Source organism: Neomonachus schauinslandi, chromosome 15 (assembly GCF_002201575.2).
Source record: "Neomonachus schauinslandi chromosome 15, ASM220157v2, whole genome shotgun sequence".
NCBI classification, from domain to species: Eukaryota; Metazoa; Chordata; class Mammalia; order Carnivora; family Phocidae; genus Neomonachus; species Neomonachus schauinslandi.
Genome location: NC_058417.1, coordinates 43218222 through 43236236, shown reverse-complemented (window position 1 = coordinate 43236236; position 18015 = coordinate 43218222). Strand labels below are relative to the sequence as shown.

At 48.1% G+C, this 18015-nt stretch overlaps 1 protein-coding gene across 6 annotated transcripts in view; it reads left to right on the top strand.

Annotated features, from left to right (window-relative positions):
• Window positions 1-15914, top strand: part of KANSL1 (KAT8 regulatory NSL complex subunit 1) — a 133777-nt gene extending 117863 nt beyond the window's left edge. For 2 of the 6 annotated variants that reach the window (XM_021678388.2, XM_021678386.2), the window contains 9 exons: window positions 2051-2222; window positions 7966-8148; window positions 8638-8826; window positions 9167-9315; window positions 11718-11839; window positions 12394-12451; window positions 12661-12773; window positions 13551-13803; window positions 14109-15914. In XM_021678388.2, the coding sequence (XP_021534063.1) occupies window positions 2051-2222; window positions 7966-8148; window positions 8638-8826; window positions 9167-9315; window positions 11718-11839; window positions 12394-12451; window positions 12661-12773; window positions 13551-13803; window positions 14109-14336 (1467 nt within the window). In that variant the 3' untranslated portion in view covers window positions 14337-15914. Of the gene's footprint in view, window positions 1-2050; window positions 2223-7965; window positions 8149-8637; window positions 8827-9166; window positions 9316-10825; window positions 10829-11717; window positions 11840-12393; window positions 12452-12660; window positions 12774-13550; window positions 13804-14108 lie in introns of those variants that run through there. The other 4 variants (XM_044921343.1, XM_021678387.2, XM_021678389.2 and 1 more) reach the window with 4 other exon arrangements.
• The last annotated feature ends 2101 nt before the right edge of the window (window positions 15915-18015 follow it).

Below are 18015 nucleotides of genomic sequence, written 5' to 3'. Positions count from 1 at the left end.
AAGGAAAACTCCCAAAGAACAGCTCTTAAATTTGCTATTTCTGGCATCTATTTCCTCTTTTGGCAGTTTTAGCTTTTATCTTAATCTCTTCCTTTAGTTTGTTATTTTTGCCATATTCTTTTTCCTCTACACCCAGTCTATTGGCTGTTGACTTAAGGGTATACTACAGCCATAAAATGGAATGTTCGTTTTTCATATAGACAGGTAATTGATGCCATGGGTTAGTTTATGAGGAAAAACATATCTCCATCTTAAGATTGATTATTTTGATTTTGGTATCTTTTTCTAATCTCTTTTCAATGTTTTAAGTTTTGGTGCAATTTCTGGATCCTACCTAATTACCTGACTCCTCCCATTCATCTGCTCTGTGGTCTGTGGTTCTCATCTCTGCCAGCAGCTCTCTCTCAGCGCTGTCTCAAAATGTTATCTTTCAGAAAGCCAGCGCTGATAAACAGAGTGCAAGGGATATTTTTTCCCAGAACAGTACCAGTTAATGTTGTCTACACAGTAGCATCATGTTTAGTTGGTATAATTCCCTTTCAGTGGCATCTACAATTGCAGCTTATTAGAATTCTTTTACTTTAGTGCGAGGTGCCCAGTCTAACCTTCACAGGAGCTTCTTTGCATGCTACCCATCTATGTGGTTGCATGAAGGAGGCAGTTGGGGAATGTTGATAAAGACCATGTTGTTCTCATATTTATCTTTCTCCTGTACATGTGTGTAAAGGCAAATAGTTTTCAAGAGAGTTTTGTCCTGAAACTGAATGCCGCTCTTGGAGTTGTTGTAGGCTTTTCGCTAGCAGTTTCCGTGCTACCCTTTTGTTTTTATTATGATACTACCCTTGCTCAGAGCATCCCTTCTCATGGTGCTGTTCCACAGGCAAGTCCTTTTCTTCTAGGACTGGATGCTGCCCAAATGACTTTTTAATGGGTTATGATTTGGCACATGCCAGATTTGTCCACCCTAACACTAGAGTCTAGGAATCCTGCATTCAGCATGACCTCTGAAGTTTTCTCCCCAAAGCATAAAATTGTTTAAAAAAAAAAACAAAACTTTTTTTTTTTAAAAAGCATTTTTTTTCCCGCCAATATTAAGTCTTTGGAAGAGTTAGATTACATTTCACTGTGGACTTAGCAGGAGAGGTTATTTCTTAGCCTGCTTACATGTGTACAAAGGAAGTTTAATGGGAATAATTTCTATCTCCCTGAATTTAATCTAACATAAAGACTATGGTGTGAACACTCACCATTACCAAATTGCCTTTTTTTTCTTTTTTAAGCTTTTATTTATTTATTTATTTGAGAGAGCGAGCGAGCATGAGCGGGGGGGGGGGGAGAGGGAGAAGCACACTCCCCGCTGAGCAAGGAGCCTGAATGCGGGACTCCATCCCAGGACCCCGAGAGATCACGACCTGAGCCTAAGGCAGATGCACTTAACCGACTGAGCCACCCAGGCGCCCCCAAATTTATTTTCATTACTTAGGCATGAACTTTATAACCATGGATCTTAGGCTAGGTTAAAATGTAGCTAATGAGTTCTGTGTAGTCCAGCAAAACTTGGCCACCTTGTTTGAGACCACCTGAAAGTCTTTAGAAGGAATTGTGAAAACAACAAGAGAGGTGTGATTGGTTGTTTAGGCTCCTAGGTGGATGAAATTGCTGGAGAGAGCAAGTCATGTCCATCTGGGAATCAGGCACCAGCTGTTCATCTTAGGGGCCGTTGAAAACCATCAAGATGGTGGAAATATTCAGGTTTTATAAGGTGTTCTCAGCACAGTTTCAGTAGCTTTAAACTCACAAGTTTGGTACCTAGGTAATGCTTAGGGCCCCGGCTCCAAGTAATTGGATTTCATCATTGAAGAAGAAGCAAGTTTACTTAATTACTTTAATGTGTTGGAGAAAAGGGATTTTTTTTTTAACAAACTAATTGAACTTTCGGTTAGTAGTGGCACATAGGTGTCTAGAAAGAGCCTTCTGAATCTTTGGGATAATGAGAGGGAGCTGGGTTTTGTCAGACACTGAATTGTCAGTTTTGTTTGGCTTTTCACAGGTTCATCGGAACAGCACAATGCGCTCTGGCTGTGATGTGAACCCCTCCTGCGCGCTGTGTGGCTCAGGCGGCACGGTCACCATGCCTCCGGAAATTCACTATGAAGCCCCTCTGTTGGAACGCCTTTCCCAGTTGGACTCTTGTGTTCACCCAGTCCTAGCATTTCCAGATGGTAAGAAAGGCCACAGAACATAAAGCTTAAATGAGACTTAAAGGCTTCAAAGTGAAAGAAAGCCAGCCAGGATCCTGGTACAACCCAGGTGCTATCAAGCTATCAGTTTCAGTCAACAGAGCCTCTCAGAATTTTGCAAATAGGGTGCAGCAGATCCATCAGACCAGAATGTACCACTGAAAGATTGCAACTTGCCAGGAGAGAGATTTCCCCCCAGCCTTTCAGGTTGCTCCTGACCCTGAAATAAAACCCTGCCTAGCTTTGCTATCCATATGGTCCAAGTTTTCTACTAAATATTTCCACTTTTCCTAGAAGTCACATGGCATCAGGACTATTAGATCAAGCTCCTTCTTAGTCAAGGGAGTTCTGGTAACAAGTCCTGGAGCAGTTACAGGATTTAGGTAGGCAAAAAAGAACTCAGTCATTTGAAGAACAGCTAAAGGGGAGGGGATTGTAGTGATTTAATGTTTGATCAACTGTCAAACAGAAGAGGGCATTCTCTAGGATCGGTGTTAGTAATGATTGTTCTTTATAAATAAAGTTTTATTGGAACACAGCCCATTTGTGTACATCTTGTCAGTGGCTGCTTTTCTGCTAGATTGGCAGTAACATTACATAGTTGCAACCCAGACTAAACAAAGATAGTGTGGCCTGCAAAGCCCAAATTATTTATCATCTGTCCCTTTAAGAAAAAGTTTATAAACTTTTGGACCATATGGATAGCAAGCTAGGCAGGGTTCTTTCTATTTTAGGTTGGGAGTGGTAGAGCAGTAAATAGACTTTAGAACACATCTTCCTGTGTACTTCAGATTCCAGGGTTCATTGGTTTTTACCTTCTCTTGCCATTTGGATTATAGCTCATATAACTTAAGGTTTTATTTGTATAGCATTTTATGGTTTACAAAGCACCTTTCTTATTTGCTTCTCTCAATAATCTCATAAGGTGTTAACTTCAGTTTGGTAGATCAAGAAAAGGCTTAGAAAAGTTGTGCTTTATCTCAGGCTAAATGGCTGATGAGTTTTAGATAGCTCTAGAATTCAAATTTGGGTCACCTGATGCCTGTCCTTCATTTCACTGTATAGTATGCTTCTTCCCAGCCAGGTTATTAAGAGAAACCAGTTTTCTGCCCATTTCTAGGCTCTGACTGCAGGTGGAGCCACCAGGAAAACTTAGGAACATTTCTTGGGTTACTCTCGCAGGATCACAGTGTTGAATTGTATGGTCTCGTGTTTGAATAAAGAAGCCTGAAGCCTGTAGTTATATTCTGATTCTGTTAAGGCCTCTTCCATACTCATTGAATGTCAGCTTATAAACATGGTGATCATTTCTTTGTCAATAGCGTTACCGTATACAGTTGTGAATTGCCTTCCCCCTCCCCCAATCACATATGCTCAGACTGTTTGCCTCACAGACTGGTGCCCTTACACTTCCCTACTCCATCCTGTTTCAGGCAACTATAGGTAGCATTGAGGGAGAAAGGAAGGAAAGATGTGGAGACTCCTTTCTCTGGTCATTAGCATTTTCACTTCCTGCCTGCCCTTAAATACTTTTCCTCTCTCTCTCTGTCTCACACAGCTCCTGACCATGATACTGGGGTTTAGACAAGAGAGTTGGTCATTAAATCTCCTTATAAGATTGTAAAGGAGAATACATATATATATTTTATTATTTCATGTAGGATGTATGAACATAATTGCCTATGGATAAATTAGACTTCCTGTAGGTTGACCCGGGGGACACAGTTAACCATATCTAATACTGTTCCTGTTGGGATAATTTTGCTTTGATCCAAACAAATACCACATTCAGAATGTTTGTAAACTGTAAGATTTTCACAAAGATGTCCAACTCCAGAGGGCACCATTATTCTGTGTGAATAGCACCCCCTCTAAGTATTGAGATTTCCCATGTATCATTGTATAGAATAGTAACAGTGAAGACTAGTGGCCAGCATGTGGGTCAAACATACATGCACCAGACCTGACCTCTGGGCCACCCTTTTACAGCCTGTTCTCTAGAAGATGCTTAGAGATGGCAGGATTTTCAAGTAGCTTTACTAATGTTTCCTAATCAGTTTGTTTGTAGGTAGGATGGGAACCAACTCCAACTCTTAATCCTAGAGTTCGTTCTCCCCTGTTGACCACACCTCAGCCATTCGCATTAAGCAGAGTGTCTAGAGATGATAGAATTGAGGAGCTTGGTGCCTGGTGGCAAGGTGGAGGCATTAGGGTGTGATAACTCTTCAGTACTCTTAGGAGGATCCTCGGAGCTCGTTTCCTTATCAAGCCAGTTAATCCTTAGCTTGGAAATGTAGAGGAAGTCTAAAACCTTGGTGGAAAGAATGTTAACTTGAGTTTGAGCTTCATAAGAGCACCACCTGCTGGCCTTGAAGATCTATGCTGTTTTGAGAGAGCTTACCAAGACTGGTGTATGTGAGGCTACCGCAGTTTACCAGCAGGAGGAGGAAGTGAGTATTATAAAAACAACCCTAGAAAATTTGCTTGAGAAAATGGTGGAACATAATGAGCAGAACAGTCAAGTGCAACGTGGAATGTCAGACCCCAGTGAGCGTGAAGTCAAGGTCTTTTCATTTTGAATGAGGAAATAGTAACTTAAAATGATGTTAGTTTCCTATTTCCTGTTCTAACACTTCTGTTTTCCTGTTATTGACCTGATCAAGCATCTGCTCCCTCTTCTCTGATGATAGCACTTTAATGGCATGGCCTGTGCGGGTATGGAATGTGTGAAGTCTTCTGGCTGAATGGGTCCCTGTTGTATTCTCTTTCATACCCTTTCATTGCTTACTTTCAGGTCCTGCATATCTAATCCGTTTCAGAGCTTTAGTGCAACATGGATCTCAGGTGTTATTACTTACCACTTAGGGCATGAACTTAGACCAGCAATTCCTAAGAGATCATTTTTGTTCATTGACTGGGGGATTTAACTGACTTCCTGTTCATTCTTATATGAGAGGAGTTAAACACACAGCAAACTTCTAGCAAAGTATAGCAGCCTGAGTTCTTTCAGCAGTTTATTATCCCTAACTGCTTATTCAGTGGGTTTATAGAGGAAATTGCTCTTGATTCTGCTTAATACGTCAACTCCAGGGCACAGGGTGGTAGTCTTCAATTGTAGCAGCTTCTACTTCAGAGCGTTCAGGTGAGGGGAGGGGATTAGGTATGGTCCTGGAGTCTGATGTAATGTGTTAAGAATGGAGAGACTCAGCAGTCAGTCTAGTCTAGCAGTAACAAATAGTGTCGTCTCTTGTGCTTACTCTGATTGATAGTTGCTTTCTGGACTCTGTAATTTTTAAAGATGAATCTGAGGTCTTGGGGTACAATAGGGTAAAGAGTGTTAAGATTTTTTAAGTTTTTGTCTGCAGCAAAGGAAGGGAGAGCTGGAGCATGTGTGCTGGGATGTACCTGCCCAGCTAAGTGGTTTGTTCTTGTTTTCGCCTTCTACTCAGTGAAGGAATTAGGACCTGAATCCAGGCCTACTTATTTCTAGTCTGGTGCTGTTTCCATTATAAATCAGATCGCATATATTCCTCCCTACCTCCTTTTTTTCCTAGCTTAATTTTCAGGTTTGGGAGAGCAATGACTGGGGAAAATATAAGGAAAAAATGAAATCACTAGGCTTCTGTTGTCCCATTATATAGACCTTGCCCATTCTTCTGTTGACAAGAGGTGTCCTGGGATATAGAGGAGTTGTTTTCTCCTTTCTGGGGCCTTTAGACATTCCAGCTTAGCCCAGCTTTCAGAGTGCCTCCAGACAGTGCTTTATTTCCTACACACCCTTTTCCCTAACCATTTTGAATTGCAGCAAAAAATATTTACTGTTAATAACCTCAACTCAATTCTTGATGGTTTATTAATGGGAAATCCTTTTCTTAAACATTGGACCTTCGTTGGGAGGGTGGGGGGAATCCAGCCATTTTATTGAGGGGCTTGGGGGCGGAGTGGAAGGGCTGGGAACACCATGAGATCCAACATCCTTGGTCTGGTTGGTATCTCCCCAACTTTGAGGTTGCTGAAAGCTGACGTTTATCTTTGAAGGTTGGGATAGGTGAATTTGTTTTTAAGTGTGGAAAAGAAGGAATGATTATGCAAAAAAATTTTCAGAAGACAGCACTGTCCTCACATACTGTATCTCAATACTTGGACATACAGCAAATGTTTATTATCTTTAAAACTTCAGTAGTTTTCCTAATTTGTTTGACTGCCATAAGGTCCAGTGGTCTATTCTCAGAACTGGAAAATAATGTCTGGTGCTGAGGCTGCTTGCCCATTGGGGAAAAGCATCCCTGAGAACAGAACTATTTTACTCATTCAGGGATATATATGTTCATTCCAGACCCGAGAAGCCCAGCATTCAAATTTGTTCTTAAAGTGTCATGAGATCCATGGTATATACTGTAGGAAAGAGTGTTTAAACGTTTTTACACTATAGAACTCCCTTCAGAAATATCCTGTACTCTACTTCTTTGCCAATAATTTGAGAAATCTCTCATTCCACCTCAGAATTAAACCTCTCCGTTCTCTGGACCAAAAAATAATCTCATGGTGTAGTGGCTGAGAGTGTGGGCTCTAGGGTTCTACCAACCTAAGTTTGAATGTTGGTTGACTTACTAAACTGTATAACTTCAAACAGCTAATTCACCTCTCTGAACCTGTTTTGTCTTTTTAAAAAGGAGCATAATGATGCTTACGTCAAAATGAAATACATACTTTAAGTCCATTCTCAAGTATAAGACCTGTAAAATGAAAACTGTCAAACGCTGCTGAGAGAAAATTTAAGAAAACCTAAATAAATAGATATACCACATTCATGGATTGAGAGACTTGGTGTTGATGGCAGAGTAGAAGGCATTTCTCCCCAGATTGACCTGTAGAGTCAGCGTAATACACGGCAAGCTTTTTTGTATTTGAGTTTTTTTGGCAAAGCTTAAAAGAAGAAAAAAACCACCTACAATTAAGGAAGAATCCACTTCCATTTTATCTGCAGCACTGAATGTTAGAATAAAGTAGAGAGAAGCTTTTAAGGTCAGAGAAAAATGGTTTCAGTCTGGAAATACTTTTTCTAAAGAAATTACTCAAGGATACATTCTTAGGAAAATAAAAAATGGAACTAAGAAAATGGAAAGATCCAAGAAATGGTAAACCAAAGTGGTAAAAATTATAGTTTAAAAGATTAATTTTTGATGTCGAATATTAACTAATCAGCAAAAAAGAAGTCTCCAGGTGGGAGGTGAGGAGCTAGGAAGGAAGGGGGGAGTAATACTCAGTAGACAATAAGTATTTATTGAATGAATATATCCTGATTAACTGTGTTAATAGTATTAGGTTTAAATGTTTTAGTCTCTAGAAGAATGGAAGCAGGATGTTCATCAATCTTTTGAACCAATAAAGTTTAACAAACTTCGTAGACTACATGAACAAAGAAAACTCCATTGATCTACCAAAAGGTGTTTTTAGATGGCGTATTTGTTTAACTTGAACATGTAAAAGTGACTTGCTTGTGAATAAAAGAATGCCTTCAGTAAAGTTCAGATAAACAGATCTTCCACAGGACAGTGCTTGCCCTGCTGGGTCATCCTGCCACTGGGCACATGAAAGAAAGGTGTGATGTAGATCCTCGCCCACTGGAGAGCCCGGGTTACGTGTGAACACATCTCCCTTCTTGAGAGAGGAGCCCGGAGACCAGGTGTCTGGACTAACCTGCAGCGTTTCATCTTTCTTGCAGATGTTCCCACAAGCCTGCACTTCCAGAGCATGCTGAAATCTCAGTGGCAGAACAAGCCTTTTGACAAAATCAAACCTCCCAAAAAGTTTTCACTTAAGCACAGAGCACCCATGCCAGGCAGTCTGCCAGATCCAACTCGTAAAGACAGGCACAAGTTGGTCAACTCCTTCCTAACAACAGCCAGTAAGTTTTAGGGGACCCGGGAGTCGGCCTCCGGTTCTCTATTCCTTTTATATTCTCAAGTTACTGTTTTGCTGTGGCAGTATCTTGGGGTTGGGAGAGGCAGTTGACTGATACAAATTCAGCTCACCGTCTACTTCTACTTGTCTCGGATGTTCTCAGATGGACTTTGAAAGCTCTTGCAGACACCATGCATCTCGGGGCAAGACCCACAGTGCTGGACGAACAGCTAGCCATGGCATGACATTGTTTCCATCTGTGGGCAGGCTGTCTCCTGTAGCCTGAAGTCAGATTCTGTGGTTGAGGGCCCTGTGGGCTGCCTGGCCTGGCCTGGCCTGGCCCTCTGTGCTGTCTGCTAGGAGCGTCAGTCCCAGAGGACTCTCCTGCCCTGGGTGTCTTACCTTTGGCCTAGAGAGAACTAAAGAGCTCGGAACTCAAATAAGAAAAGATTGAGAGAAGATTTCACAGCTCCTTTTCTGTTCCCCTCTTCAGAGCTGTCCCATCACCAAATCCGGCCTGACAGGACCCACAGGCAGCACTTAGACGATGTGGGGGCCGTGCCTATGGTAGAGCGAGTGACAGCGCCAAAAGCAGAGCGCTTGCTCAACCCGCCGCCACCTGTGCATGACCCCAACCCCAGCAAAATGAGATTGCGAGACCATTCATCTGAGAGAAGTGAAGGTAGGGCCAGGCCCGGCACCTCTGCCTGCATTTGCATCTGCTCAGGGCTTTCTGGGGCAGCCTGGGCTTCTCTTAATTGCCCCCAGCTTTGGGGTCCTTCACTTCCTAGCAAGGCAGAGTAGAGGGACCCTAACTGCTTCTAAATGCAGGTCACTTCTTAACTGCTGCAGCACCCCTGCCCAGCCCCCTACCTTCCACCACCCAGTCTGCTTCACCTTTTTATCCTCTAGGCTTAGGAAGCACGTTGGCTCTAACTGTGTGTTGCTGGCGCTTGTGGCCTGTACCGGCCGCAGAGCCGGTGAGGTAACCGCGTATTCCTCTTTGTTGTTGACGTCTGCAGTGTTAAAGCATCACACAGACATGAGCAGTCCCAGCTACTTGGCGGCCGCCCAGCATGCCCCGCACAGCCCCTTGGTGCGACAGCTCTCCACCTCCTCAGACACGTCGGCGCCCACCAGCTCCAGCCCACAGGTGACAGCCAGCGCGTCTGTAAGTACCTGCGTGGGGTTGGCCCAACAGCCCCTCTGCAGTTACCGCTCCTTGGGTGGCTCTGGAGGACAGTGTAGGGAGTGGGATTTGAGACCCAGGGCGTTTGGCGGGGCTCAGCCCACCACCACGTGTCATCTTTAAGTCAGAGGGGTGGTATTTGACCTTCTGTTTTCCATGGTGGAAAGCTTGATGCTGAGACAGACTCTGAAGGTGGCCTGTGGACTATTCCAGATCTGTGGGGCTAGGTCTCACCCAGAACTCAGCAGTAGCATGGCTCTAATCCTGTTGGTTCCAGAAGTTCACCTGAGAGGAGCGGTAGAGGACCGAGACTTAGGAACATTGGAGGCATTCCATTTCCTTATTTTTACTCTCCCGGTGAGTGTAGCTGGAGCCCCGAGAACAGGCCCTGCCGTGAGGGGTCCTGGAAGGGAGGGGAGAAGGCAGGGCCTCGCTCCATCCCTGAGAGCTGTTGGCACAGCCATTCCAGACACGTTTCCCGCTGGTTTCTTTCTCATACTTTAATTCCTCGGTCTGTGCCTCCTCAACGCGTGCTCCTAGAGCTTCTTGGTGCCCACTGACGGGTCCTTTCTACGGTAATTATGGTATTAATGGTGATATTGATAATAAAATCGTCTTCACTGTGTCTATTCTGCCTGCTTTTCCCATATTATCTCATTCAATCCTGATAATGCCCTTTGAAATGTAGATCAGTGATATTAAGGATTCTTATTCTGTAGGCGGGGAAGCTGAGGCTTTGCATGGTTAAGTAAACTGCATAAAGCGTGTTGTCCTCAGCCCACTCCCACCTCTTTCCCTTGAAGGTGCTAACAGCAGGCCCAAGAAGATGCAGGGAAAACACACACCTGTTTCTGCAAGCTTCACATTCATTCTTGACCAAGCTACAGGGAGAGCTCTCTCTTGAGGCTTCCATGAGGCACACTTCCGGTAGCGGGGGGTGTCCTTTCAGCAGAGATGGGACAGTGGCAGAGGCTTTGGGGTATGAGGTCACTAAGCCTGAGCTACAGAGCTCAGCGGGGCAAGAAGTGCAGAATTCTCTTCGACCATTTTGGTTAAACAGTTACCCCAAATTTGTAAGGCAGAGGCCATCTGTTCTCATTTGATAGAGAAGGAAATGGAGGTGAAAAAGACAGTGTAGTAGGCTGAGGTGAGAGGCGACAGCAGCTCAAGTCCTGGCCCAGGAAGCACTGTCTGTCAGCGTTCTCAGAATGTCCTGACGTGAGGGGTTGAATCAATCCTGTCTCGCCCTCCAGGAACAGAGAGCAGGGTGGTTAGTTGTAGGGGACCAGCATCTTCCCCATCGTGCTTCCCCGACCCCTTCCCTCTGAGCTGACCGCACTTGGGCCTTGGCCTTGAATTGCAGCCCCTGGGTGTTTCCGGCTGCGTTGCCGTGGCGGCAAGCTGTGTCATCCCACTGTTGCCCTCTGGCGCCCCCCGGCCCAGCCCCAGTGTCTGTTTCAGGGCGGGCTCTTTGCTGTCTGGGCCCAAGCAGCAGGTGGACTTTTCCTGCGGCATAGAAACCAACCAAGGCCTTCAGCTCCCTCCTGTATTCCTCCTCTGGCCTCCGAGCTGCTGTAGATGCTCACTTCCTCCTCTGATACTGGAGCCTTGTCAGTCTTCTTTCCTAAGAGCTTGATCTTCTCCACCTGTAGAAGCAAGTCTCCGTTCTCCAAGAGTCTGAGCTGTGTAGCCAGGTCCAGGTCCTCTTTCTCTGTTTCCCTCCACTCAGCTGCACTAGAGCTAGAAAGCTCTCCACTCTTCCACAAGTATGTAATAGTCAAAAAGAGGGGAAATCCTGTAGGGCTGAGCAGATGGTGGGTACAGACTTAGCTGAAGAGTTCAGATCTACAAGGAGGAGGTGCTTTCATGATGTCCAAGGTTAGATGATCCGTTGAGCTGGGCCTGTCCTCCAAGATCTTTTCAGGATAAGGGAACTCCCCTTTCTAACCTGAAGAGTGCACTAGGCTTAGTGAAGCATTGGTTTTAGGAGCTACTAAGGGTCTGGGTGATAGAGATAGCAAGGGAAAGCAGAAAGACCAACTCTGAAGGAGGGGTTAGTTAGGGTATATGTGGGGGAGTCAGAACCACAGCACCTGACTTGAGGCCCCAGGGTGCTCACCCCTGCAAAATTCAGTAGAAGTCTTCTTGCGAGTGAGCCCATGAAGGAAGAGACTCGGGAGCGGGAGGGCCTCCTCGGGGCCACCTGGCGGCTCTCCTGAGGGGACGTCCAAGTGGGAGGGAGACCTCATCCCCAGGGCGGGTAGCGGGGCCCGAGGCCCGAGGCCCAGGTGCCTGCGTGCTGGCCGTCCGGTTGTGTGTCTTGGGTGTAGGATTTGATGTTTGCAGAATTGCGCCTCCCTTTTAAATTCGCCTTTGTCTTACAGCAGCCAGTGAGGAGGAGAAGGGGAGAGAGCTCATTCGACATTAACAACATTGTCATCCCGATGTCTGTTGCTGCAACAACTCGGGTGGAGAAACTACAATACAAGGAAATCCTTACTCCCAGGTAGAGGCCCTCGCTAATTGGCTCCTCACCCTCTTCTTCCCGCTACTGCCTTTTCCCCTCTTTTGTCCCCGAGCTTTGGGTCCTGGCCTTAGGTTTTGTCTTCTCTTTAAGAGAAATTCTTCCCTGATAGGAGTGAAATTGTTTCTGCGTATCGATCTCTCATTCCGTTAATAAGAGTACCAACCAGACCTCCGGCCACGTGCTGGCTGTAGCCATGTTTGTTTGACAACACAGTATGTTTGCAAACAGTGAGTTTGTTGTCCTCATCAAAACAGGATTTCACCTGTGAATCTTTATTCCCAGCTTTTGTTGACAACTTGGGAAATTGGGTAGATGGGTAGCAGTCCGCTGGTGTAAGCCGTTCCTTGGCCTGCGTTTGCCCCAGTCTCCCGGCCGGCTGCCCGTGTCTGTCCTGTGTGGGGCCTCAGGGGCCACCGGGGCTGCCAGGGCGGAGGGCAGGGCCGTCCACAGGCGCCCAGCGCTTGCTCTTGCGCAGACACACTCACCCTGCCCGGCGGCCCTGCTCTCACAATTGTCCCTTTTTGATTTTGCAGCTGGCGGGAGGTCGATCTTCGGTCTCTGAAGGGGAGTCCTGACGAGGAAAATGAGGAGGTAACAGCAGGGTCATTCTCTCTCAGAAGGACACGCACGCACACACCCCAAGTGCCTCAAAAACCTGTGGGTGTCAACACAGGCTCACTGTGTTTCTGTCCTGATGGGGAAGAGCCTAGTAAGGGCTGGGGCTGATTCTAGAATTGCTCCAGGCATCCTTGGACTCGGCTTCCTGGAGGATGGGGTCTAGTGAGGCTGCTCTCTTGCAGGTCGAGGATCTGTCCGACGCAGCCTTCGCCGCCCTTCATGCCAAATGTGAGGAGATGGAGAGGGCTCGGTGGCTGTGGACCACGAGTGTGCCTCCCCAGCGGCGGGGCAGCAGGTGACGGGGCAGGCGCAGGTCCCCCGGCCTGTGAAGGGAGGGTGGGCGGGGGGTCGGGCACCGCGTCCGTGGGGTTGCCGCTGCCCCTCAGTCGCTGTGCGTATGCGTCTGCTGGCGAGGGTCAGGAATGCAGACGTTCCTGGCTGTTCGTTGGGACTCATGAGGGTATGAGGGTCACGTGGCTGGATCCTTGCCGAGCAGTGGGGTCGCTGTCCAGTTGTGGCAAACTTGCATGGTCTCCTGGGCTCCGGTCGCGGCTGTCTGTGGCATTAGGGGGCCAGTTGAGGGTTGTGGTGACTTAACTAGAGCTTTGGAGGCCTCACCACAGTTTAACCCTCCTTGGGACAGTGGAATATGGGGGGTTGTGGTCCTGCTCGAAAGAACTGGAAGCTAAGCCCTCAGGAATCTCAGAAAGATTTAGGGCTCTTGTTTTTGCTTTTTTTCCCCTTAGAGTCTAGAGGAATTTCCCTTCCCTGTGAATTCACTGGGCGCTGTGCCAGAGATTAGCCCCTGGCATTGTTCCGCCATGGCTTTTCTCTCAGCACGATAGGTGCACCCAGTTCTTAAGATTGCCGTATCATGGGCCTGCCCCGGCACATAGCTGTGGGAGGGAACGAGGGGCTTTACGGTTCCTGGGAAAGAACTGTTCATGTCCGTCTACCTCAGCTCCTCTGGTTGGGATGTTCTTTTCATGCCTCCTCCCCAGCCCCCCAAAACCAGCCTTCAAATAACTCCCTGTTCCCCGGGGCACTCAGATTTGCACTCCTTGGTGTCCAGGTCTTACAGGTCATCAGATGGCCGGACAACTCCCCAGCTGGGCAGTGCCAACCCCTCCACCCCCCAGCCCGCCTCCCCTGATGTCAGCAGTAGCCACTCTTTGTCGGAGTTCTCCCACGGTCAGTCCCCGAGGAGCCCCATCAGCCCGGAACTGCACTCGGCGCCGCTCACCCCTGTGGCTCGGGACGCGCTCCGACACCTAGCCAGTGAAGACACCCGTTGTTCCACACCGGAGCTGGGGCCGGATGAACAGGTGGGGGCTGCAGCCTCTGCGTGGGGCCGGCGGGGTCGGGGACGGAATGGGGACGGGACTGTACCCGCTGAAGGTGGGGCTGCATCTTATGCCTCCCCCTCCCCATTTTAAAGGGGCTGCACTTAAAATTGATCTTCTGAAGGGACCATGGAACAGGTGCCCACTCCGAGGGGTCTTCCTGGACCACTCCAGGAACTCTCAAGGGACTAGTCTTGGACTCCGGTCCACACGTTTTGGGGCAGGGCCTTGGGGCAGGGTGTAGGCCGGGACTGGCTCCTCACCGCGGCAGTTTGTCTCCCCCACAGTCCGTCCAGCCGTGGGAACGGCGAACCTTCCCCTTGGCCTACAGCCCCCAGGCAGAGTGTGAGGACCAGCTGGATGCGCAGGAACGGGCAGCCCGCTGCACTCGGCGCACCTCAGGCAGCAAGACTGGCCGAGAGGCGGAGGTGGCCCCCACCTCACCTCCCGCTGTCCCCCTCAAGAGTCGGCATTTGGCGACAACGGTCACAGCTCAGCGTCCAACTCACAGATGAGCGGGAAACGAGAATCTAAACAGACTCACTAACTATTGGCATTAAAGCTTCAGAAATCTCTGCGTTTGATATTCAAACATCATATGCCGGAAATTTTCACAGTTTTTAGTGAATTTAAGGAATTTAGATTCTACTTTGGTATTTTTTTGTTTTGTTTTGATTTTTGTTTTGTTTTGGTTTTGGTTTCCATGTTTTGTTGTCACACACACCTGAGCACTTCCTCCAGTTGGCAAACAGAAGTTCAGGATAAGACCCTGCTGGCCTGGTCCTGGCACGTCCTCTGCACTGTTGAATCACTGGACTTAGCGATGTTAGATGGTCCCCCCTCTCCTTGCACCCGTGGGCAGGGTGGACCGGCCAGGTGGGCAGAGGGGGTGGAAAGCTCCAGCTCAGCGTGACCGCCCTCGGTTCACATGGGGGAGAACAGTGCGCTCTGGGCTCCTCCCCTTGCCCCTCCCTTCCTGTCGGTGGCTGGGTCCCCCTTGGCCATCTGTGCCAGAGCGCCCCCATCGGAGCCTCTTGGCCATAACTGCTGCCTGTTCTCACTGAGCTCTCAGTTGACAGAATGGCTTCCCCTTGTCATCCAGATCTTGGAGACCTAGTTCGGGTTTCCTCTGCATTCGGTCATCTCTGTTTTGACTCCTTAACTGCAGTAACCTAGGCTGCGGCTGCTCAGGTCCCCAGCCTGCCCCTTCGTGCCCTGTCTGCTCCCCGACACCATCCACACCCCTGTACACACAGTCCTTCCACTCGGACGTTTTTACCACCTGTCCTCATCTGGGAAGGTAGGGTTAGGGCTACTTCACCTCTGTTCCCACTCCTGTACGAACGCGGGAGTCAGGGACACGAGCAGCCATCTCCCCTGTATGATTCTCTTGTCACGGATGCATTTAGTCCCGTTTCCTTCACATCCGGTCCCCTGTTGGTGTCCATTAGGCCTCTCCCCTCCCACGCTCCCTTGGCCTGTGGAACGTTGTCTGGTCCTAGCTGTGGTTCCCATCGCTCCCTCTTCAACCCCCTTGGTTAACCTTGTGCCTGTCTCATGTATGATCACATCACCAAGAGGGGGGGCAATAAGGACTTCTTTATTTTTATTTTTATTTTTATTTTTGTTGCCATTTTGTAATCGTATAAAAATAGTAGACAAACTGCTTAATGGTTGGGGTTTTTTCACAATTTTCAACATTAGTGATTTTTTTTTGATTCTGTTTGCAAGTTAAAGAGTTTGTCATTGTTTCTTTAAAAAACAATAATGCACCATATCCCTATGCATAAAGTGCTTCTTCTATTTATAAGGTTGAAAATTCTGAATAACCCTTTTAGCATTGTTAAAAAAAAAAAAACAAAAACAAAAATGGAAAAAAAACCTTGTATTTTGTAAATATTTTCTTTTCCTGCTTTGAGCTGTGTATTGGCAGCGAAACATGTAGCTGTCTTTGTTCTATAGAAATGCTTTTCTTCAGAGAAGCTGATCTTTGTTAATGTCTTGATTCTGTTCGCAAAGCACAGACTAGTGCTTAAAAAAAAAAAAAGGAAGGAAAAATTGAAAAAAAAAATAATAAAAAAAAAGTCACAGAATGTTGTGTTGCCAGGCTTTCCTTGACGTTGGACGGGCTCTGCATGGCGGTGGCGGCAGCCTAGGGCCCTGCCCTGCCAAGTAGCTCTCTGCGTGCCCGGACTGGCTCCGAACCTTCGGGAGTCTCCATTGTGTCTCCGGCCACCTGGCGGGGTCTCCTGATGGTCACTAGGGAGAGGCTGTCGTCAGGGGAGGTAAGGGGTGCCTGGAGGACAGGGGATCTCTGTAGATAATCTTTTTGTTGGTTGTAAGTGATTGATCATCGCCTCTTGATGTGCCTTTCTCCAGGGAGACCAGCAGTGTGACATTTTATATCTCTTCTAAATGGCTGAATTCTAAACGGAGATTTCACCCCTCTCCGTCTTTTGCTGGGGTGTTTTTTTCCCCTCCCTGGGGTTGGGGTCAATGAGAATGTGTATTTTGTAGCATTTTTCTGAGGTGGCTAAGTTCTGGATTCTCTTTGTATAAGACAAGTGGGCGGGCGTGATCCCTCTACTCTACTCTCCTTCCTTCCTTCTCCCGGCAGTCCTGGTGATGGAGCCCGGGAAGCCCCGGCCCGACAGATCGCCGTGAGTGCGCGGGCAGCGGGGTTCTGGCTGCCCTGTTGCTTCGCTGGCTACAGTGAGGATCTGCCCTGTGGGAGCTTCTGCCCGCAGGGGCTCAAGCAAGGGGGGTGGGGGGAAGAAAACGAGTCTTGCAATTTTGTATGAAGATCTAAGGGTTCCTTGTTAGGACGTTGACCTAATTACTAAATAATACAACAGGTGACAGTTTTCTGTTTCGGTTTTCTTTGTGGCATTGCTGAGGGCTACCTGGTGTTCCGGTCCTGATGTAGCAGACCTCTTCCCCCACCTAAGTAAGGACCCAAAGGGGAGAGGAAGCCACTCCGTAAGCCATTCACTCAGCTGGCTGGCCGGCCTAGAGACAAGACTCTCTCCTCCGCCTAGCCCAGCCTCGGCAGGTCGCAGTATGCGGGCGCGGGTCTGACGGGCTCGGAGCCCAGCCTCGGAGGTCAGCCCCACGGGTACTGCCCTTGGAGTTGGACCGGGATGGTTGGCGAGCAGCAGAGTCGGAGAATCAACTCAGAATGAAGAAGTCTGAGGACTCCTCTTGCACCTCCAGGGCCCTGGAGAGAGCTGCTAAATTCTAATGTCCAGGTTTTAGCAACCTTGACATTCCTGTTCGGAGCCAAATTCTCAGGTTGGGAAAAGACTCGCAAATCCTACATCCTGAATCATTTTCTGCTTTGAATCCACGCACAGAGACCTTACTTAATCAGTAATAACTTTATTTCCAAATTCACTTTTACAGCAACAATCAGTGTAAATCATTTGTTAAAACACAATACACCATAGGGACATTCACAGACAGGAAGCTAAGCTAAGATGGTTTCATGTCCCTCCCCCCACCCTCAAAATTACCGAAGAAATCGTGGGACTTGCAAGTGCCAGAAGTTGTCCTGCCCGACACTGCAAATTCACGGGGCGAAGTCCATTAGGAGGGGAGACTCTGGGCCGGTGCCCAGGGTAACCCTTTTCATAGCTGAAGAGAAACCAGAAGTCTCGAAGCCTCAGACCCATAGATGGAACAAGCTGACCACCTCCACCCTCGTCCCCACCTGTTGGCTTTAACTTGGGGACAGATAAAAGACGGTGAAGGAGGAGCTCTTGGCAGCTGCCGGAGGACAGGCTACGTGTCCGGAGCTGGTGGGAAAGGTGACACGGAGGGGCCAGCGCCTTAGATGGAAGGGTGCCAGGGCCCGTGGGAGGCAGGGCTGCGGGCCTGGGGGTCCCCGAGAGAGGGCAGCTGTACGTCCAGGCTCCTGCACGAGCCTTGCTGCCGGCACCGGGCTGGGCGGGGGACAGGCGAGCCGGCAGCCTGCCGCCCTGGGGAACTCTGTCCGTGGAGAGGCGAGACCCCAGGGACCTCGAGCAAACGGCTGATCTGAAGAAAAGGGTTACAAGGCGGTTGAACTGCTGCCCTCCAAGACTTCCCTCTGCCCGTGGTAACTATCTTACAGGGTCCTCCCCCCTCCCCCCAGAAGCACGACAAGCAAACAGGATACAGTCTCCGCATTGAAGTCAAGTTAAATGGAACTACTGA